We start from the raw sequence: 23,060 nt of genomic DNA, 5'->3' as shown, positions 1-23,060 counted from the left end.
GAAGTCTACGCTCGGCCTTGAGGCTGGATGCCTGGTTGCGGGGCTTGCAACTCGGTGGCGGGGTTCTGCGGCGCGGTTCGGCGAATTCTGCTCCGCTGCGACCATTCCGGACCGGAAGTCGCCCGCTGCACCTCTCACCTCGCTGTTAGCCGCTGGAGGATCTTTTCTCGCCGCCTGTTGCCTGCACTGCGCTGCTGACTGCTTACGGCCTGCTCGTCCCCACCGGCAGTGGAGATGGTCTTTCCTTCTTGCTTGGTGGTTGTTTCACGGCTCCCGACGGGCGGTCTGCTGCTGCGACAATTCTGTTAGCCCCTCTCGCTTCTTCCAAAGAGAAAGCGCGTGCTCGCTCTGGAAGCCTGCTTGCTAGACATCGGAGGAGCATTCCGTCCGATATCGCGCACAATAAAATAGCCTCCGCGAACCGTACAGAGTTAGTTCTGCCGAGATCGCAAGTTATAATGCCGCACCGGGCTCGAACGTCGAGCCGTGCCACCCGATGCCGCTGCCTGCGGGCGCGGGAGAGCATTCTCCTCGGGCCACTCGTTCCCTCTGTCATAGTAGGGTTTGAGATCGCAGACATGCACCGGTCGGCTGATCGGTCTTAGCTTCAAGTCCGCCAGCCTGCACACGAGCGAAGAGACAGTCTCTCGCACCCGGTACGGTCCTGTCCATTTCGGCGCCAGAGAAGCTGAGAATTTCTTACTGGCGTCGCTCAGGACGTGATTCCGTCTCAACACCAGGTCGCCCACTTTGTAGTGAACTTCCCGATGAGAGCGGTCGTACTGCGCTTTCTGCTCGGCACGTGCAGTGCTCAGGTTCCGTCGCGCTTTTCGTAAAGCCTCCGTTACCTTCGCGCGCAGCCCAGTCGCATAATCGGCGCGTGCCGACGAAACAACCAGTTCCGTGCTGCTTCGTTCCTGTAGAGTAAGTTCTACCGGATTCAACAGCTCCCTCCCAAGGTTGAGGGTGGCGGGTGTATACCCAGTCGATCGATTCACTGTCGACCTGATAGCAAATCCAATTTCAGGAAGACAAGCGTCCCACTCATTGTGCGTCCCCGCAAATGCAACTAGCATGTGCTTGATGTTGCGGTTCACACGCTCAGTGGGATTCGCCTGGGCATGGTACGTGGTTGTTCTCCTGTGCTTAATGCCGAGAGCTGCACAAGAGTCCACGAAGAGTTTGGCAGTGAAGTAGGACGCATTGTCCGTTATCAGCTGCTCAGGATAGCCGAATCGTGTAAACACCTCGATCAGCTTTCCCATGATTACGCGTGCCGTCAGTTTCCGTAGGGGGAACAGTTCCACCCACTTGCTGAAATGGTCTGTGACTACGAGAAGGAATCGGTTCCCGCTCGGTGTCCTAGGGTAAGGTCCCATGACGTCACATGCCGCAATTTGCCACGGTGTTCGGCTATTGATCGGCTGCATGAGCCCGGGTGGGCGTCCACCACGCGGCTTCACGCGTTGGCACACGTTGCAAGAGCGGGCGTAGCGCATCACATCCCGCTTCATTCCAGGCCAGGTAGCAAAGCGGCACAACTTCAGATAAGTCTTAGGGCCACTTGCATGCCCGGCCAGGCACGTATCGTGAAAGTAGCGTAAAAGTGCTCCTCTCAGCGTGCGTGGAATCACCGCTTTGAAGGACTCGTGTGTATCCTTCTCAGCGGGAATGTATCTCAGCAGGACGCCGTCAGAGTCTAGCAGGTAGGAATCCAACGCGCTCACAGCATTACCAGCTGTTTCGGAGTGCCGCGCACCCACAGCAATACCAGCTGCGTCCATGTGCGCCGCGGCCGCGCCGCCGGGCTCCCGGAGCCCCTCAAACACTTTTTTACAAAATGGATCCTCCCGCTGAGCCTCTAACAGCTCCTTTCTGCCGAACACGCTCCCCACTGAACTGACGCAGTCCAAGTGGTTCACGCTTTCGTCCTGAGAAGGGGGTTCATCCGCCCTTCCTTCGGGACCAGCGCCGTCGAGCATTGTAGCAGTTACTCTGCTCTTCGGCTGAGTCACTGAGGGGTCACGAGGGGTATTAATGTTACCCCTCCTGACGACCTCAATCGTCGCAGCGGTTAGTCCGCTCTCAAGCTCAGTTTTGGGCGAGGTGAGTTGAGTAGTAATATCACTCTTCTCACAGTCAACGGGCGCGCGCGAAAGTGCGTCCGCCACAACGTTGTTCTTTCCTCTCCTGTAGCGCACGGTAAAATCGTATCGCTGCAGGAGAAGTGCCCATCGCGCGAGCCGGCCGCTCGGCTCTCCTAAGCGCCTAAGCCAAGTTAGTGCCATATGATCGGTCTCAATTATGAATGGGACTCCATCAATATAGTAGTCAAACTTTTTGAGAGCGAAAATGATCGCCAGACATTCCTTTTCTGTCACGGAGTAATTTTTCTCTGCGGGAGTCAAAGAGCGGCTGGCAAAAGCTACCGGGCGCAAACTACCTTCGTGCTGTTGGAGCAAAACCGCTCCTAGGCCAAGGTCGCTGGCGTCCGTATGAATGACAAATTCTTTGTTCAAATCAGGTAGCCTTAACTCGGTGGTTTCCACGAGCGCGTTTAGGAGGTTGCGTAGTGCCTCCTCTTGCTCGGGACCCCACCTCCACTGCTCACCTTTCCTCAACAGCATTGTCAAGGGGGCTTGCAGTGCAGCGCAGTTTGGGATGAACTGTCGATAGAAATTCGCCAGCCCCAAAAAGCGTCTCAGTCCGCCTATGTCTTCCGGTGACGGGTAGTTCAATAATGCCTGAACCTTGTCATCACACGGTAGAAGGCGTCCGTTATCAAGTTTAAACCCCAGTAGCGTTACTCGGGTTGCCGCAATCTGGGTCTTGGTCGGGTTTAGCGTTATCCCCGCAGACCTCAGACGCTCCAACACGTCCCTGAGATGGCGTAAGTGCCCATCAAAGGTACGCGAATATACCACAACATCGTCCAGGTAAGCAAGAGCGTGGTGCCACCTTGCATCACCCAAGACACGGTCCATCAGGCGCTGGTAAGTCGCAGGCGCACCGACAAGTCCGAATGGCATACGGGTAAACTGGAAAAGTCCCCTGTGACACGTGAAGGCAGTCTTCTCTCGGTCACAGGGATCTACCTCCACCTGAAAGTATCCTCTGCTTGCATCGAGCGTAGTGAAGTACTTCGCTCCGCCAACGTTGGATACGATCGAGGGAATGCTAGGAAGCGGATATGCGTCCTTGCGTGTCACCTCGTTCAGGCGGCGATAGTCAACACAAAGGCGGGGCGTCCCATCCTTTTTAGGAACCAACACCACAGGAAAACCCCATGGGCTGTCCGATCTTTCAACAACGCCTGTATCGAGCAGTTCGTCCAGAGCGCTGTCTAGTGCTTTCCTCTTAGCCAAACTCACCGGCCGAGGATTACACTTCCACGGAGAGGCGTCGCCTGTCTCAATTTTGTGCCTGTATAGCGTAGTGCAACCAGGCCGCTCTGTGAATACGGCATCATATTCAGTCAGAAGCGCTGAGAGGCGAGCCTTTTCTTCCCCCGACAAACTGCTTGAGTCGTCCAGCAGCGGGTGGTATCGTTCGCCCCTCACTGCGGCACAGTCTGCCACCGCAGCGGGGGTTATGGGCTTTGCGGGAGGGGAGCAGTTCCCCTCCGCGCCTCTTTTCTCAGCGCGGTTGGCCGGACGGCATTTCGACCCGGCCGCAACCGTTCTGAGGGACCTTTTCGGGCAATCATTTGGTCGGTCTGCGCGCGAAGCATCATCGAACGAAGTTGTTTCTGACGCTTTTTGAAATGAAACGAAAGGTTTCAGGGTGCCACATGCTCGCTCCCTATATCCTCCGTTGCAGACGTCAATAACAATGCCCGTCTTGGCGAGGAAGTCTCTACCAAGAATTATAGGAACCGACAGGCCGGGAAGGTGAGCTAGGCGCTGTCGCCTCACCCGTTTCTCCCACCGCACCACAAGCCTAGCAGCACAGCTCGCGTGTGCCGTGCCGCTGGCCAGTCGGAAGGTCACATGACTCTCTCTCAGTCGGATAGCGTTCCGACGGAGATGTTCACACACCTCGTCGCCAAATAGTGAAGCGCTTGCTCCTGTGTCTAACAGCGCAAAAAACCTGCGCCGGGCGACTGTAACCTCTATGAGCGGGACTGGCGTGTCGCTGGGTAATCCAAAACGACAAGCCAGCGGGGCAAGGAGTTCATGTGTCTCACTTCGCACCGGTGTAACCGCCGCCGGCCATGCAGCATTGCTCACCGGCGGCCCCGCTCGTTTCCCGAAAGCGCGTGCTCTCGGTTCGCAGGCTGTCTGCAATCCCGGGCGAAGTGCCCCGGCTGGTTGCACCGATAACAGAGGAGAGCCGGCCTTTGACGGGCTTGGCGTCCAGTGCCTCGCGCCGTTTGACCATTGTTCCTCTCTATCGACTGCTCCCTTGCAGGCACGCTCTGCTCTCGCATCATCGAGCCGGCATATCGACCACGATTCTGCATACCTCGGCCATCGGCAGCGCATGCTGCACGCATGGCATAAGTGTACGGGTCGAGAGCCCGGTCAGATAAGCCCCAACCGTTTCTCATTTGTCCGTCACTGAAAGCAACCACACCATCTCCACCGGAACGAGTGCGAAAAGTGTCCCCGTTCCACGCGCATCGCGGCTCAAGTGCCCTCGACGCTGGGGGTGGAGGTCGGTATGAGCGCAAGGCGAGTATGTCCGCCTGTATGCGCTTTGCCTCCGAGGCCAGCTCATCCAAATCCCTGAACTTGCTGCCTCTTAGGTACGCTGCGAAGGTGGGATGAGCTTGTCGTGTGACTCTCTCCACCTTATCGCAGTTCGGAGCGGTAGGGTCAGCGGTACGATAAAGTTCGTCCATCGCCCTGACGTACTCGAGCAAGGATTCGTCCGGATGCTGAGTACGTAGCTCCAACTCGCGCCGCAGACGACGCTCGTAATCTGCGGGCAGGAATTCCTCGCGTAATGCCGCTCGGAACTCAGCCAGCGTGCTAGACCGGTAGCCAGTAAGCCGGAACCAGCGGGCAGCGTGATCAGTCAACGACACTGGTACGACGCGTTCCAGCATCTCGTCATCGGACAGCCCCGTTGCGCGCTGGTAAGTCAGCACGCGATCGAGGTATTCGTTGACGCTAACTGAATCATGATACCCGCTGTAGGTGGGTAAGTCCACCCTCACTCTCGGTCTAGCAGCGGCGGCAGATGTCAGCAGAGTGTTCTGCACGGCACCTGTCAACCTCTCAATCAAGCGCATCGCATCCTGCAACAGCACCTGTTGAGGCTCGCTCTGGCCAGTAATGCCTGGCACAGGAGCAGAACGCGTCGAGCAAGTATGCCGCAGTGGCTCCATGCTCTCCGCAAACACTGGCGAAGGGTTCGGCGTAATGTGCCTCACGCCTTCAAGGGTACATCCTGCCGGAGAGAGCGCCTTGTGTGTAGCGCTACCCTCTTCGAAGCTTATCAAATTCCCAGGGCTAATGTTCGCCGCAGGGCATGACTGAGCGGTAGCAGTTACCGCCGCTTCGAATTGTTGCCTGTTGGTAGCAACCTGCGACAGCGTATACAACGGCTGTAAATCAGCCCCGTATGCTGCCATGGTTCGTTCGTGCAGTGGCAGTCACTCACACAAACAGACTCAACCTGTCACACCTCTGGCCCCACGTTGGGCGCCAAATATAGGGGTATTACTCAGGCTCGCGCGTGCGCACCTGACCCTTCTCTGGATCGCACAGCGCCGGCGGAGCGGCAGTCGCTCCTTAGCACTTTCGCAGCAGCCCTAGCAGTCAGAGCTGTGACCCCTAACCCGCGGTTCGCAGTGAGTTGCGACCACGGCGGGTTCAGGCCAGTGGGGACAGGGTGAGTCTCGACCTAAGGTGTTTATTCACCTTAGAGTACAAATGTTCCAACAGACAACAACAGCCACAACACACACACACACACACACAAATACAACACAAAACACAACCACAGCGGCGGAGCATTCCGCACGTCTGGGGTGAAACAAACCGCACAATGTGGGAACCACAAAAGAGGCTGATAAGAGTTCAGCTCACCCAAAAGTGGATCCGCGCTCGGGCCCTGGGGCGGTGAGTCGCACACAAAGGCCGGGCGCAACAGGGGGGACGGCGTGCGGCGGTCTCAGCGGCTGATTTGAGATGCGGCCTCTCGCAAGCTCTTCTCCCGTGAGACCGGCGTGCGTCGGGGGAATAGCGCTTCTCCCGAGCGGCGGAGAGTGAGTCTCCCCGGTTCCAAGAAAGGGAAAGGAGGGAACGGGGTGCCTTGGCTGCAGCGTCGCGGCCAGGCGCGAAGAGCAGCGGGAGCGGCGAAGGTGCCCTCTCCCCGCTACCCTCCGCGAGCGAGCACGTGATTATCGCGTGATAACCGCGTGGCCGCTCCGGAGATATCGGGATGCGCGTGCGATCCCCACAAGGTACAGTGCACTTAACTTAATTTTGTCACAATTGGCCACCTCAATAACTTGCTACGTGTTTATTCAACAAAACGTTCAGAAAGTATTGTTTATGGGATGTGGCGTTTCATTGTGACTGGCTCAGTAAAAGAGAACTTGTTCGTTTTTGTAGCCTATGTCCGCAAGTGCTGGCCGGCATACATCGTCCATGAGTGCTGGTGGACCACAGCACAGAATGAGTGAGTTGGAGCCTGGAGCAGGAAGGTGCGCAGCCATGATGTAGCGGTTCAGTGGTCCTTGAATAACACCTGGCATCGGCTCCAGTAAGGGCAGCTCGGACAACACGTGGCAGATCCTGAAGCAGCACAGAAAGGGAACATTTAGGAATTGGCTCAGATATCTTAGAAATTACATATGCAATACAGATCATAACAAGCCAACAAACACTGACACCAAGGACAACATAGGAGAAATTACCTGTGCTTAATAAATGAAATAAAGGAACGATAAATAAATAGAAATTAAAGTGGATGAAGAAACAACTTGCCGCAGGTGGGAACCAACCAACAACCTTCGCATTTCACGTTTGGTGCTCTACCAATTGAGCTACCGCGGCGCCGTTTGCCCATCCACTTTATTGGGTATTTGTGTCCTAGTAGAACCCTGGGAGTGTTAGCCAGCGCCACCAGTCAGACCTTGGTGGCGGACGTGAAATGTGCTTTCTGCCGCAGGCGTGACGCCTGCAGCATTGTTGAATATGGCAATGGCATATGTTGAATATGGCATGGAGGGCCTACTCCGTTCACAGGCATGAGCGTTTTCTAGCTTATCTGCAATATCATGTTTGCCATGGAGTTCAGCACAAGGGTTATCAATATTCGATCAACCTCGTCTAATAGGCTGGCTTTATAAGGGGATGTTCTACAGTGACGTCGTTGGCGTTGATGAGTTTATTGGGAAGTTTGCACAATAATATATACCTTGCGTAGACTACAAAAAGACATCCGATTAAGACAACTGAGATGCCAGAAGCCATGGTGGCATTGTGGAGTAAAGGCTTAGGTGAAGTACACATAAATATTTTAGAAAATAAGTAAAACCTGCATACAACGAAGGGGGAGCCATATATACTTTATGCCCATGCGACACCTGTATTACTCTGCTTCCATTTTATTACTCGCACTGTGGCATAACGGATACTGAATTTGAACAGTAAGAGATATTTATCAATTTTGCACTCCTCTGGATTTGGGCAGTGCAGACCGCAATGACGTCATGGTCCAGAGCGGGATGTGTATGCCTGCCTACCTGAAGGTTGAGGAGTGTCTCCTGGTGTACTCGTTGAGTTCCCGGTATGCGATGATTTCGCTCTCGCTGTGGTTGACGTCGATCATGCGTACAAGCGTGCAGTCTGCGCTGTCTGCGAACATATTTCGCAGCAGCTGCAGCATCGGTGTCACTCCGCTGCCAGCCGCGATCAGGCCCAGCCGTTTGACAGGCGGTAACCGATCGCCTTCTGCGGTGACAAAGCTGCCATGGCCTTCGTACACGAATTTCCCTTTGGGACCCCGTATCTGCAATGTGCCAGTGGTCACGTTCACGGTTACCTGAATGCTCAGAGGCATTTGATTTAAACCATATTTCAGCATTCTTTTTTTTGGAGGATACGGAGTTCGAAACATGTAGGCATAAATGAAGGAAGCAGCAGTCTGAGGTGTGCATTGAGAACAATCTTACTTTAATGTATGCCAAAATGAAAACGAAACGTATATTCTGCAGATGGGACAAGGATGGGGTGTAATTACATTAGGCACAAGGACGAACAAGGTATATTAGGGGTTGAAACAAATACAAGAGAATACTGGACGTAATAAATATCGGGGTATTTATTCGGACTTGAAAACGTGATGCATCTATTTATGCAGAAAGTTGTACCTATTTAAGAGACACGGAATGTTTCTAATATTCAGCTTAGTGTTGAAAAGCTTCAGCCAGTGTATCATGTGCCCTGCAACGCATGCTGTATGCGCGGCAAAAAAGGAGAGTATGGTCTCGCATATGATACTTGGCGCTTGCTGAATAGGGAAAAAAGGCGGTGCTCGACACACGCGCAACTCCTTTTGCGTGTGCATGCGTGTGTGTGTCTGTATGTGTTGTGTGTGTGCACATGCACTTTTGTGCATGTGTCGGTCAGATTCTTACCATGAATGCAATGCCAACTAATACATGTCTGAGGATGCTCTGCTTGTTTTTTAAGCAAATAGTCGGCATGTGTACACACACAACATTTATGAAAGGGAACACATGAACGCGTGGCGTGCTCTCCACATACTGATCACAGTGATGCCAACAGGCAGCTTTAGGAAAGACGACAGCTGCTTAAGCCCGCACTTAGCGGCTGGGAGAACCAGGGAGTTCTCTATTAAATTTGCCGATGGAGCTTTGCATGGCGCTTCAATGGTTCAGCTACTGTGGTAATGGTGGCTATTTACAGGGAGTTTCCTGAACTTCGTGCCTGTGGCTTGAGACCCTCCTGCGTCTTTGTTTACTACACTGTATCTGACTGCATTGGCCTAAGTTATGAAGCAGGGAGTTTTCTGAACGCAGAAGGCAGGATGACTCTGTGTACACGCATATATAATCTCTGCGAATTGTTTCGTTTCTAAGAAAACATCTTGAAGCCGACCAATTTGCAAATTCACAAAGCCGTTCGAAGCCAGAAGCGCGACATTCAGGCAAGTCCATTTGCCGACCATCATTGTCATGCTGGCTGAACTGCCATGCCTGCAGCTCCCAAAGGCACATCGTGCTGCCCAGGAGGCGCTGCGGAAATGCCGGTTAACAGCGCCCTCCGTGCTGCGTTGATCGATTTTGGGTTGAGTACAAAACGCGAGGCCCCCTGGATGAATGCAAGGTGCCACGGTATATCTGCTTGCAAGCTGTGGTGGGAATTTTGGAAAATTTTCCACATAGAAATCTTCGTAACCTGCCTTCCATTGCGAAGGAAGCAAAGTACTTTGCCGAATGCATACACAACGCACGAGAAGTCGCAGATGCTCTTGCGCTGCACTGGCCGCTCTTGAGTATGTATCGCTCAAGTAATATTGACCATATGACCATGATGTCATATGCAATGGCAGACTGGTAAATAACAATTAAAGAAATACTACCACCCCGCAATTTCGGAGACAACTAAATTTTTGCTGCAGGCTTTCTTTTTTTTCACGGTTAAATGAAGAACGGGGCGTGCTCGTGACGAGATGAGACTCTGGCTACTTTCGGCAAATGCAAATGCATTTCCCAGTAGCTGAACGATCAACTGAATTAAGGCGCGAAGCCTGAGCGCACACAGCAAACGAGACTGGCGATACAGCCCGCTGACAGTGTAACTCAATGCGGAGAGTTGCGACTCGTATTACCCAGACAACTTTGTTGCTCGCCGCCAGGCCGCAGTGCGGTATATGCAAAAATCCAGCACATGAGGCTTATAGACACCATATCGTACCAGAGGTCCCTTTAGTAACTTTTGAAAGAATTGGAAAAAACTATGAATGCCAATCCACGGCTATGGTCGAGTATATAAATAAAGCTCAAAATACCACCTCTAGTTGCTGCTAGCATCTGCAAAGCTTATCGAAGTCACTTCATGGTGGCGCGATAAGTGGCTGCGGCAGATTGCAGGCTACACGCTCGCGTGTTTCCTTTTAAAAGGCTGCGCATGTAAAAAAGACAACCGTTTCTTTAGCGCAGTGTTTGTTCCGCAGCTCTTACTTCATCTTTATACATTTTAGTTCGTGGTTCATGCTGGTCCCTTCGTATGCTTAATGCTGTGTAGTTGTGGTCAACATGCAGCTGTGATCACGTGTGCTGCGCCTCTACAGTGTGCCTGGTGCCACCGGTCATCGCTACACGTGTAGCGCACGCCGACGTGCGCGCCACTGCTGGCTGCCTTGCAAAAGGCACTCTGGAAAGGGGGGAGCCGTCCGCCATAGTAGTAAATATAAAATGCTTTTAGCTCCCGTTGCTGGCAACCTTCAAGTGACATTGAGCCAAAATACTCGGCCGTTATTGGACAAGTTGGGAAAACAAAACAAGATCATCAGGGTAACCAGTGAAAACTTCAGAAAATACTGCCTTTGGCCCCTAAACCTTTGTAGAGGACCGCACTACATATGCTAGTTACTGCCCAAACAAGTTATAAAAAATATTGCTTCCGAATTCTTCCTAATGTTTGTTCACAATATCACTCAAGCTGTAACTTCTAGTACACTGAAGTTTTATTTGTCGTTTCCAATTGCGATGTTCAAAAGCCAGATACAAGACACCATGCGTTTCATTGTCATCTTTTGGTGCTGAAACAGGGTTGCGTGTGCTCTGTTGAAGGCCAGCGGTTCGTGAGTTCCGCGGCGTGGGTTTTGCATCGGTACAAGAGGTGGCGCCACGCTGTGTGGCACCTGGAGATTTTTTTTCTTCTAGCTTGGCAGCGTCCATATGTACCAGGGCACAGTAAGCAATGGTGTGGTGGGGTGTGCCATTTCTAACATGCACTGCGCCCATTTTACGGTTGTGGCTAGTGTCATCTCCAACCAATCCGCTTTGCCGGTTGCCATTTCATGCTCACATCTATTCCCGATGAGGGAAGAGCCAGCAATTTTTTTGCATCATTGCTCATGCTTTACTGCTTGATTCACGCTTTCAGAGCGAAATAAGCAACACTCGTTGCATGTGTGCAGTAGGCAAAGCTTCAAGGCACCTTGAAGAACATTTGTTACGTTGTGGTCAACATGCAGCTGTGATCACGTGTGCTGCGCCTCTACAGTGTGCCTGGTGCCACCGGTCATCGCTACACGTGTAGCGCACGCCGACGTGCGCTACACGTCAAGTTCTTGCAAATACCTGCAAGAACTTGACGGCAGCAGGATTCTGATCATTCTCTAGAGGCCTCAGGAGCAGCGGAAGCAATAGATCGCCGCCTTTCAGTCAGAAATTTATAACACTTTATTCAGCGATCGCAGTATTTTTTGCACCCGATCATGTTTACACGGGTAAGCAATAAAGTTGATGACGGGCTGCCAATGCTTTTATTCAGTTTTTCCGCAGTGCTACATGCAAGTTAAGAGTATTTCGCTTTGCATGTTGAATGCCGCTTGCCTCCTCTATACAGTTCGCCCCTTCTTTACTGTGTGGCTCTTAGTAGGGTGCACGAGCACCGTACGAGTACATCGTATTCCATCTTAAAGCTCCTGAGGCTTGTAAGAACTGATCTTCCTGGTTCTATGCCACCCGTTAAATCGTCGCTGTCATGCAGTTCGTGTGTTCAGATGCATTTTTGCGAGGATTCGTGCATGTTGAGCGGTTGCTAGTTTCTCCGTGCAGAACTATTGTTAATTTTTTATAAGTATGTCTTCGCCTCGTTTGTAAGGTGCTTAGGCCACACTCTATTTTACCCGAATGATTACAGCCGAGCACTCTTCTAACAGCTTCATTCGTTCAGTTTATTCATTCAGTAGTTCAGGGCAACGATTTGTGTGAGCTGCTGCAATTGGTATTGCTGTTTGATTTTCGCTCAAAAATTCGCGCCATGTTTGTGAAGTCGTTACACCTTGACGCTCTCAGAGCAGATTTACCATGCCGAGTTCCTTTGTTTTGTGTGTGTGTGCACCTTGTACTAAACTGAATTCTTTATTATCTTTTGTGGTTTAGGAGTGCAATGCCTACGCCGCCAAGCACTAAACGTGGTCTTGCCACATGGCAACCATCCACCTTGGTCAGCGCTGCTTCGTCTTTAAATATATGGTGTGGCCTATTTCTTTCATAACAATAGAAGAAACAAACATCAAAAGCTGGTAAGACGAGCTTTGCACGTTTCGAAGCGGGCCACTAAACAAACTTCAGATTGCGAAAACTGCAGCAGGAAGGGCAGTTCGTCGACGTACACAGCGGAATTGCGTCATGTGGTGGAGTGCTAACTCGCGCTTTTATTCACCCGTGCGTTTGGTGACTTCGTTTACTAGCATACACATTTCCCATAACAAATTGATAATTACTCTTCTTGAGGTGACTTTGATGGTACTTATTTGGCGATGTCGTGTATTCCTTGGTAGTAAGATTATAATGTGTGCCAGCATTGCGCCATGTGGAGCAGTTGGAGGTATAAATCTGCACCAACAATGTGTGCCTACTTTTCAGATACACAAACAGCATTATGGAAGGGTATCAATGAAGAAAAGCGGTTGAGGCATTGCATTCGCCAACATAATGAAGTGGATACTTAACACGAGCTCCACTTCATATAACTGGGCTTTGTTGCGCTTGTCTTCAGGACGCACCGGGCACATATGCGAACTGGTTTCCCCAAAACCCTGGTGATATCGTGTGCATGCCCATTCTCATAGACACCTGCACCTTTCCTGCGACTGTCACCGCTGTAGTAATGGTCTGGCACCCGAACAAAGGAAAAATTACAACCGCAAGCTTCAACCATCCTTGCTGCAAAGGGTTGTCATCTCCTACTGCATTCCGAGCATACTTTTGAAAGCGCCAGCTTGGTGGCTTTCATTGGCGCCTCTACAGGCTCCATGTTAAAGGCATAGAAAGGCGACTGGAAAACAGCCAATTAGGGCTTGATATACATGAACAAAACCCCAATAAAGAAGGGCATCAGGCAGGGAGATACAATCTCTCCAATGCTATTCACAACGTGTTTACACGAGGTATTCAGTGACCTGGCTTGGGAAGAATTGGGGATAAGAGTTAACGGAGAACACCTTAGTAAACTGATGATTTGCTGATGATATTGCCTTGCTTAGTAAGTTCAGGGGACCAATTGCAATGCATGCTCACTGACCTGGAGAGGAAAAGCAGAAGGGTGGGTCTAAAAATTAATCTGCAGAAGGCTAAAGTAGTCTTTAACTGTCTCGCAAGAGAACAGCAGTTTACGATAGGTAGCGAGGCACTGGAAGTGGTAAGGGAATACATCTACTTAGGGCAGGTAGTGACCGCCGATCTGGATCGTGAGACTGAAATAATCAGAAGAATAAGCATGGGCTGGTGTGCGTTCGGCAGGCATCTCAGATCATGAACAGCAGGTTGCCATTATCCCTCAAGAGAAAAGTGTATAACTGCTGTGTCTTACCAGTGCTCACCTACGGGGCAGAAACCTGGAGGCTTACGAAAATGCTTCTACCTTCTACTTAATTTGAGGACGATGCAATGATCTATGGAAAGAATTGTGGGTGTAACATTAAGGGATCAGAAGAGAGCAGATTGGGTGAGGGAACAAACGCGAGTTAATGACATCCTAGTTGAAAACAAGAAAAAGAAATGGGCATGGTCAGGGCATGTAATCAGGAGGGAAGATAATTGGTGGTCATTAAGGGTTACAGACTGGATTCCAAGAGAAGGGAAACTTAGCAGGGGGCGGCAGAAAGTTAGGTGGACGGATGAGATTAAGAAGTTTGCAGGGACAACATGGCCACATTTAGAACACGACTGGGGTAGTTGGAGAAGTATGGTAGATTCCTTTGCCCTGCAGTTGGCATAGCCAGGCTGATGATGATGATACATGAGCAACGGACAAATGGTGCAACAGAAGGTCCTCGGACTGATGTATGCAGGCGACATAGTGCTACTAGCGGACGATGCAAGCGATTTAGAGACACTTGCGAATACCTGTGGCAATGCAGCGACGAACGTAGGCCTTAAGTCTTGCACAGAGAAATCGGGAATTATTGTTAATAACGAGACCAGTAATTACGTAGTGTCAATTCAACAGCAAGTTGTACCCATAGACAAGCAATATAAATACCTCGGCGTATATGTAAACAAAGGGAAGACTTACTCAAACACCCACCAAGATAGCATGAAAAAAAAAGGGGGAATCAGAACCACAATCAACATTTGTTGCGGGAATCTGGAAAGGAGTAATGGTGCTAACGCTGACGTTTGCAAATGCAATTCGGTTCTTAAAATCAGATATGTTGTGGGGATTCGAAGTTAACCAAAGATCGGTAGGCTGGTTAGCTTTGGGAGCCCATAGTGAAACCGGAAGCGATGCGGTGCAGGTTGGCTCTTTTTGAAATCGGAGAAGCGCAGAGTAAGATTAGTGTTGAAGTAAGACTCGGGAAAATGGATCACAATAAATGGACGGCTAAAGTGCACAAGTATCTGTACTAGAAAAGCGTGGACACAGAGTGGATGAAATAGTAGATTAAATAGTAGATTGAAACGGACACTCGCCAAGAGGTAGTTATTAAAAGAAAACTTGACGTTTGAGGGCCCATACGGGTCCCTCGATCTCAATGAAAGCAAATGCAGTGGCTCTTGCCTGACTGTTAAAACAAGTGTTGAAGCAGTTTGACTGTTGAAAGAAGACCCACCGCATTTGTTTTCACTGTAATCACGGGACCCATATGGGCGGCCAAGCGTCAGATTTTCTTTTAATACACTTCACCTCTTGGCGAGTGTTCGTTTTATTCCTCTATGTTCACTCCTCGCTCGACGGGCTTCCGTATAACTCTGGAGAATGGGGGAAGAGTTCTAGAAGGTTGGCAGCGAAATACAGGGCAATTGAAAATGTAAATAGGCAACCAGGAATCGTAAGAAAGAAAGTGAGAGAAACAGAGGCAATGAATTGAATGCAAGAAATGGAAACCAAAGAGACTATGGAGATTTACAAGAATGGGGAGAAAGACATCAGAAGGGGAGATCTGTGCAATAACGCAAAGGGCAGTGTCTTGCTATTTGAGGGTCAAGCAGGTTGCCTAAGGACGAAAACGTACCAAATCAAATATTTGAAACATGAGGCATGTGTATGCTGCAGCGAAAATCTGGAGACCACTCGGGACATCCGAATGGACATGCGAAGGGATTCACCCAGTGAGACCCGTAGATAATGTACAGCCGACAGATTTTTCAAGAATGCCGAGCGAACGTCGACTGGCCGGCAGCAAGAGTAGCACATGTGCACAAAGTTATCTCCAAGCGCTAGTTTCGTCTGCTAGCATCTTTCCACAGGCCATGTCAAGATTAACTCAGTGGAAGCTTCAGTTCGGGCATTATCATATTTAGCATATTGGCAATGCATCTTAGAACGGGTCGAAAGCTTGTGCCACGTTTGCAACTAGATCGAAGAGTAGATAATCCCCTCTTGCGCTACTCTTTCTTGCCCCTATGATGAAGGGGGGTGTATGCCTGCTTCTCACTTCAAGTCATAGGTTATGACAAAGAATTCCTCCTCCTCACCCAAAGCTCAAAAGCGCTAGCAAATGCCTCGGCAAATCTCCATTCTTGCTCCCTGATCCCGATGCAAGAGGTCACGTGTTTCGCCGCCACTGAGCAAAGGGCTGGCTTCACGGAGCGTTCTCTTGTCAAGGCTGGCTGCGTGACATAATGCTCTTTCTTAGCTATAGTGAATTAGAAAAACATCCTAGTTAACTATGTTCCTAGCTTTATTTTCCTTCCTCTATGAAGGCAAAGCAGCGCATCAGACGCGAACCCACAACCTTCGCATTTCGGTTCCCACCTGCGACAAATTTTTTCATCCACTTTAATTTCCATTAATTTATCGTTTCTTTATTTCATTTATTAAGCACAAGTAATTTCCCCTATGTTGTCCTTGGTGTCAGTGTTTGTTGGCTTCTTATGATATGACTAATAAATATCGGGCCCCTCGGTTAACCCCCTTTCTTCTCGTTCATTACATAACGAGGGTCTCGAATCCGGCTATATTGATGCCTTCAGGTAGCCTATGTGGGTTTATTGACCAGTTGCTTTCACCCAAAGAGATCACGCTCTCGTGACGCCTGCGGCAAGAAGGACGTTCCACGTCCGCCGCGAAGGTCTGCGAGTGGTGGCGCTGGCGAACACTCCCAGGGTTCTATTATGACACGTAAGTACCCGAGAAAGTAGATGGGGAAACAGCGCCGCGGTAGCTGAATTGATAGAGCATCGCACGCGAAATGCGAAGGTTGTGGGTTCGGTTCCCACCTGCGGCAAGTTGTTTTTTCATCCACTTTAATTTCCCTTAATTTATCATTTCTTTATTTCATTTATTAGCACAAGTAATTTCCCCTATGTTGTCCTTGGTGTCAGTGTTTGTTGGCTTCTTATGATATGACTAATAAAAATCGGGCCCCTCGGTTAACCCCCTTTCTTCTCGTTCACTAAGAAAGTGGAACATATAAAGATGTGTCACTTGATAAAATAAACCTATGTGTAACGAAATTGAGAGAGCACGCATTCTTGGCGTCTTATCTCTACATCTTTTCAGACGACATTTGTTATCCTTTCGAATATATACAAACCGCAGCCACCGTCAGCAGAGAGACACTGAAGAAAGAAGGCAGGCAGGAAGGTCAACCACATCAGAAAGGAAAGCTCCTGAATAAAAGAAAATCGCTGCAGTCGGGAATAGGCAACGCCACCTAGGTAGCACAAGGCCTGTTCACTCCTACCCATGACGTCATGCTGCTTGGTCTGAAATTGCCATTACCAAGGCTGGCGTGACGAAAGCGGTGACGTCAAAATCACCGCGCCATACTCGGAGCATCCGCATTAGATTCTATGGCAGTCGGGCCAAGTAGCATGACGTCGTGGATCGGAGTGAACAGACCTTCTGGTATCTAGGTGGCGTAGGGAATAGGCCGCCGGGGCAACCGATACACCCATGACATCTACATAAATTGCTTTAATACGCAAGTTCCAAAAGTGCCTGTGCGACGCCTGCACAGTCTATATACTCCATCAAATCAAAGAGAACACGACGAAACAATGATACCTGTACTTCGTCTCCCGGCTGGAGAGTGTCCAGGAACTGGGACATCATTCCTCCCCTGGGAAACTTGGTAGACACGCCGGCCTTGTAGATCTTGACGATGATTTCGAAGCTTCCGCGCCGGTCGCACAGGCTCACGGGGGTGTAGGGCCGCATGAGCAGGCGGTTGTTGGCCAGTGCGCGCAACATTATGTGCTCGCCGACGCGCACGCCCAGCCTCTGCCGTGAAATAAAACAAAATGAATTGTCCTTCCAGCATCCCGAATGTCGGCAGCAAATAAGCTTTTGTTAAGTCATGGCACCATGTCAGTAAGGATTGAGTTCAATGCGCAAGTGGGATGTGCACGGCGCTACAGTTAAAAAGAAATGGAACGCAAATTATGTTTGAAAGCAGGTGTTTTTCTACTACAATGGCCAAAGTCTCGAGACTGGGTTTGCCACGTAACTGGTGTCATGCCGGCAAGGCAACTTTGTCCTGAACTTCACCACGACTGTAAGTGTATAATAAGAAAATACATGTTCCCATCCCATGCGCTGTGAAAACGACGTTATGCGAAGCATTTGCACGTAGCTAGCCAGCATCGTTTGGGGTTTCGTAATGTGTAACCAGACGGTGCAAGATGTGCGCGTAGAGGGAGCAATGGCGTGACGACCACAGCAAGACGGCGGCATGATGACGGAAATGGCACGACGATAACAAAGAGACGACCATCGATCCATTTACTCCGAAGAGTAAATGTGATGGCTGCGAAGCCAGTGCACTGGGAAAACTATGCCACATAGCGTTTCAAGGCGCTAGCTTGCATGAGGGATGGTGAGTGGTAAGGTTGTTATTCTCTTGAGCCATGGCTATGACTATCTCGTACCACGCATGCAAATCACTTTTGTCGCCGCTACTCTTCTGGAGCGGGGAAAAAACGCTGTTCGAAGATATTGCTGACATCTTTCACTTGATACCCATTGTACATAGGTAATTACTTGCCTAACAACACCAGGGCATATTTTTTTGAAAAGGACAAGACGAATAAATTCATCATCACGCGCCAACTTCCTTTTCTGCAAATTACCTATATAAGGACAGGATAGAAGTTAAAATACATATGCAGAAGAAGGCTCTATTTGTTCTTTAGGGAAGCTAACCTTCTATAATCCGAAACAACAGAACACTCCGTGCTGGGAAGGAGCGTTATTTTGGTGCGCTATGCAACCAGCACAGAGGGCGCGGGTACAGGCCGGCGTTTACAGCGTTCCGGGCAGCGACGTCGAATACGTCACGCTGGCGACGCCAGGATCGCCGAAAATTTACCCCTGTCAACGCATGCGCATAATTCGGTGAGCGAGCGAGCGCTTTTCGTTTGGTGAAGGCTCCAACTCCACAGTCTCTCTTCAGTGCACCAGGAACACTATTGCGGACATCGTAGAATTCGGCCATATCGCTGAATTCTGTAATGGAGGCACTTTGAGCAAATCGAAGAGGCCGTAGCAGCCCTCTGGGCCAATCAGAGCTGACAAGATGGCGAATGTGACCATATAGTGGAATTCGACAATGTCCAGAAGGGTACCCCTTAATTGCAGGTGATTTGCCGCTGGACGAGTATGGAACGTAGTGCGTATAATAACGATGTTGCCATCGATATCCTTATGTCACTGGGGCTATGCTCATGTTCTAGAAACATCTGGCCGTTTATCACACTGACGTCAATATTTTACATATTTACAGTTTCTGTAACGGAGCCCATTAACAAGTTCACCGAAGTCAATAAAAACAAAGGAAAAGTGCGCGGGAAATGCAGTGCTAAGTATGTGGCTGGTTGGAAACTGGTCCACACGCACGTGCTCTGGCTCCTACTATGCGACGTGGTGCAGGTGCCAATCGTCTCAAGGAGATAGTTGTCGTCGGCACGAGAGGAGCATACGTGACCTAAAGATTAAGGCATCGGGCTGTCGTGCTTCGGCACCGTGGTACAAATCCCGCCATCGGACACGTAATATTTTATTATAGACATCCCGATTGAAGTAATAAATGAACAATTATGGCTAGTGCGAAATGCCCGGAACGAGGCAATAGGCGCTTCACAGTAAACCTTTTATCAATGTGTACTCTGTATGCCGTCACGGCGAAACGTCCGCTCCCGGGAAAACAGCCTGCGGCGCGGAGGCTACCAAGGGGTTGACTAAAAGAAAATCTTGGCATGTACTCTAAACAATGTTTCGGCTTAAAAAAAATCTGCAGAAACAATTGACAATGGTTGTCGATGTAAACGAAAATCTGAACGCTTAAAGAAAGTAATTCGATTTATTAAGCAAATAATGCGCTTAAGGCATATACTATGTGCCCGAGTAATTTATTACACGGGCGCATAATATATATTATTAATATTAATTCGATAATTTGGGCCAAAATTATTATATATATATATATATATATATATATATATATATATATATATATATATATATATATATATATATCGAAGTGCGAAGTGGCTGAACATAAGCGAGGTAACGCTGTTTGCCGTCGCTTGGAGCAAGTCAGACTATCTTTTTTTTGTATTTCGCCTGATTACATACTCACAGTGACCTACCTGTTCTAATATTATACTCGGAACAAAATCGTCAATAAAAAAATTGCATACCGTCCTGAAATATTCTCGATGCTGCTTTCTGTTGCCTAATACATGCTACGTAAAGGTTTTTATTGCGGTAGCAAATATATGGACGCTCCAGGCGCATTCCTGCCATCGACGTCGCCGTGAGGCTCCGTATAAAGTCCGGGGCGATAAAATCGTCGTTGCGCGCCGTCTGCGCTATGTGCGAGCGATGGGGCTCTTGCATTGCCCAGGGGGCGCTGCGAAAAAGGTGCTAAAAAGCGCCCTCTGTGCAAAAATGGGTCGTACCAAGCTCGGTCGTCTGCTTCGGAAAGCACGTTTACAATATGGACCCGCCGCTTTCGGTTGTGTTGTTTCACGGCCTGCAGCGAATATCGGGCGCCGAAGATTTTTTCAGGGGTGGCACGCTGCGTAAAGGCAAGAAATTATGCAGTGCCGAATACGTGTACGCCGTTCAAGAATTAGGCGGCGAAGTTTTAGCACCGTGTCAATCGCAAGTGAAGCGAGTCGCGTACGAAGTGGAACTTCAGGTAAGGTTTGCACGCCAGCTGCTAGATTCAGGCGCTCAAACGCGAGGAAATGCTTGTTATAAATGAATCCACAGCAGCGATAAGCAGGCATCATGTGTACAGAACTGCTCGAGCACACGACGGTACGTGCCGCGATGTACGAACTGCTCGAGCGCACGATCGTACGCGCCGCGACGGCAGTGGTCTTTCGACATGCCGCGAAACGGTGGGCCTCCTGCATTCTTTGTTGACTGCATGCCGCTAAAGAAGTAGTTATGCCTGCGTTGTAGTAGCGGCCATCTGTTCCTTTTAGTAACTGGTAATAACTGATGCAATGCATATGAGCTCGCACGTAGTACGTACGTGCGAATCGCGCTGCAGCGCGAGCTCGTACGCCGCTCGCTTGATGTAGGTTTTAATGACAGCGCTCGAACATCGATGTGCTGCAATCAATACTGCCTTGCTGCGTTGCCTCAAACGTGCTGGCTTGAGATCAAGGATGAGCGCATTTAACTCTCTTAACCTGTGCTGCTCGTAGTGGAGTAGTGAATTGTCATCGAATGAGCCCGACCATTTGTGCTCATTTGCACACACCTGGTCACTTCACCACTTCGCATCGGTCGAATTGTTAATTGTCGCTGTGGCCGGGTCTCGAATCGTGAATTACCAGCCATGCCTGCTGCTATGTCGGTCTGCTGTCGGGACTGTAGGTGCAAAATACCGAACATTAGAACGCAGATAATCAAGCAAGCTTCAAGACAGGCGAAGCAGTCAGCATGGCGCGAAGTTTCGCTTACTCAGCGCGACGAACTGCAGCTATGCAGCGCGCCCGACGCTCCACTTCGTGAGGCCTTGAAGGAAAACGGCAGAATATGATGTTGGGATTCAGGCCTTCTTGTTCATGGCATCCCACGACGCAGAAGTAATGACGGTGACGCCTTCTCGAGGCTGGGCTAGGTCTCCGGATCGGCGCTACCGATTCCGTCTGCTCCCAGCATTGCGTCCCACGGCACACAGAGAGCCCGTTTTCGTTAAACTATAGGCTGCGGCGAGCTCGCAGCGTGGTTGACATGGTCTGCGAGAAGTGACGAGCCTTTTCGCACTCGCAACAGGGCAGAAATAAGTGCGAATCGACGCAAAACTCGGCCTAGAAACGTCCTTCGCCACAGCCAGGGCTCAATACAACCCAAGCTGGTACGACCCAGTAGCGCCGCCACCAGGCGCCGCTACTATACCTCAAACTCCAGCGCAAGACGCCCATAGCGTGCGAGGAGAGCCGGCGATCGCGGCTCAATCTCGCGACGGAGGAAAGCGGGGAGGAAGCGCGCCGTCTTCCGTCACGCAAGGCTCCGGAGGGAGGCGGGGGTATAAACCTATTCTATTAGGGGTGAGAGATGTGTGTATATAGTCAGGGGCTGTTGCTTCTTCGGTTTCGTTTATGGTGTACGATACTCGTAAAAAGCTATTAAAAAACGAATTAACAAATAAAATGTGGAACGAATATCCTGGCCAGCAATAGAGAGCCAACAGTCGCGAGCACGGTGTCTGCGGCTCATAGTCGCCTTACCTGTCCATAGCTGCGCAGGGCGAAGCGCAGAAGCCTCACGTTGTGGCCGATCGACTCGCTGTGCTTCAGCATCACTGTGTACAGGGCGCTGGGGTCGGCAAGGAGCACGTCGTCCCTCGCGCAGCTGCGTATCTTGCGGTAGAGGAGCACGGCCGCCAACAGGCCTGCCGCGGACGTCAGCAGCGCGACCAGCAGCGGCAGTCGTCGGAGCCTCAAGTCGGAGAACGGCATCGCAGAACGACGGGAACGCGCGGCCTCGTCATCTTCTTCTTCTGCTCCCTACCCGACGTGACAGGACCCGCTTAGAAATGCTTAGAAACGACGCGTTGCTGGGCTGTGCCCGGCAACGCGTCGGCTCACAGTTTGGCTCGAGATCTCGCACGCCGAGCCTCGTCCGCGGATGCGGACGGCGTGAATGAGGAGGAGAGACACGAGGAACCCTGCGAGACTTGTTATGAGATAGCCCATCGGTATCGCTTGAGGCGTCGCGCGCTCCCACCACCGGCCAAGCAACTCGACAAAACGCAAGCGGTCGCGTTTCGGCGACTTCAGACAAAAACATACCCACACCCAAAATACATTAACAAAATCACAGGGGGCAGGGAAAGCGACAAATGTAGGCTCTGTTCAGAAACAGGAACACTTACACACATAATGTGGGAATGCACCTCGCTCCCGTTCTCTCATCCCCCCGTCAGCAGCGAGACTGACTGGACAGCCTGGCTCAGTTCCGGGGACGTTGACCGACAACTTGAACTGGTGGACTGGGCGGAAAAGGCCAAGCAGGCCCAGGGCCTTACTTGAGCCCTAACCCTCAGCCACGTCCCTCTTTACCCTTCCCCCTTTCAATAAAGTTTATCACCACCAGAAAATTTGGTAGGGGGGCGAGGGGGTGAAGTGGGTTCAAGGAGTTGGTGGTGTGCCGTTGGCTAAATCACTAAATTGCGTGAGTGTATTACTTCTATGAAAATGAGAAAGATTTTTATGTTCCGGGATTTTAATTTCCCAGTGGGGATTTGGAGCGACTACAAGGGACAATTAAGCAAGTTCGGCGAAAATATTAAAATTGTATTTGATATTATGCTCACTCATGATCTGGTTGAATTTGTTAAGGAGCCCACTCGCATCCAAGGTTCATCTACTCGACATTATATTTGGCCTTGATAAACAGAGATTTTACAGAGCAAACTGTTACAATTGGAGAAAGTTT

At 50.3% G+C, this 23,060-nt stretch overlaps 1 protein-coding gene across 1 annotated transcript; it reads right to left on the bottom strand.

Annotated features, from left to right (window-relative positions):
• Positions 1–6,443: 6,443 nt before the first annotated feature.
• On the bottom strand, positions 6,444–22,142 carry LOC135899756 (NADH-cytochrome b5 reductase 2-like). Its single transcript, XM_065429088.2, has 4 exons — positions 21,851–22,142; positions 17,169–17,384; positions 7,700–7,965; positions 6,444–6,746 (listed from the first exon to the last, which is right to left on the bottom strand). Exons 1-4 carry the CDS (start codon positions 22,079–22,081, stop codon positions 6,533–6,535), a joined length of 927 nt encoding a protein of 308 aa, XP_065285160.1. The 5' UTR covers positions 22,082–22,142; the 3' UTR covers positions 6,444–6,532.
• Between the last annotated feature and the right edge of the window lie 918 nt (positions 22,143–23,060).

The sequence above is a fragment of the Dermacentor albipictus genome, chromosome 5 (assembly GCF_038994185.2).
Source record: "Dermacentor albipictus isolate Rhodes 1998 colony chromosome 5, USDA_Dalb.pri_finalv2, whole genome shotgun sequence".
NCBI lineage: Eukaryota > Metazoa > Arthropoda > Arachnida > Ixodida > Ixodidae > Dermacentor > Dermacentor albipictus.
The sequence above is the reverse complement of the archived record's forward strand: the minus strand, read 5'-3'. Positions and strand labels throughout refer to the sequence as shown.

What these genes read in the sequence shown, in the direction of transcription:
- LOC135899756 (XM_065429088.2), bottom strand. Translation starts at nt 22,081, where the DNA reads ATGCCGTTCTCCGACTTGAGGCTCCGACGACTGCCGCTGCTGGTCGCG. An exon ending in AGCCGGGAGACGAAGTACAG is followed by an intron (nt 7,966 to 17,168) that starts GTATCATTGTTT and finishes GGCACATTGCAG; the next exon opens with ATACGGGGTCCCAAAGGGAA. An exon ending in AGACACTCCTCAACCTTCAG is followed by an intron (nt 6,747 to 7,699) that starts GTAGGCAGGCAT and finishes GTGCTGCTTCAG; the next exon opens with GATCTGCCACGTGTTGTCCG.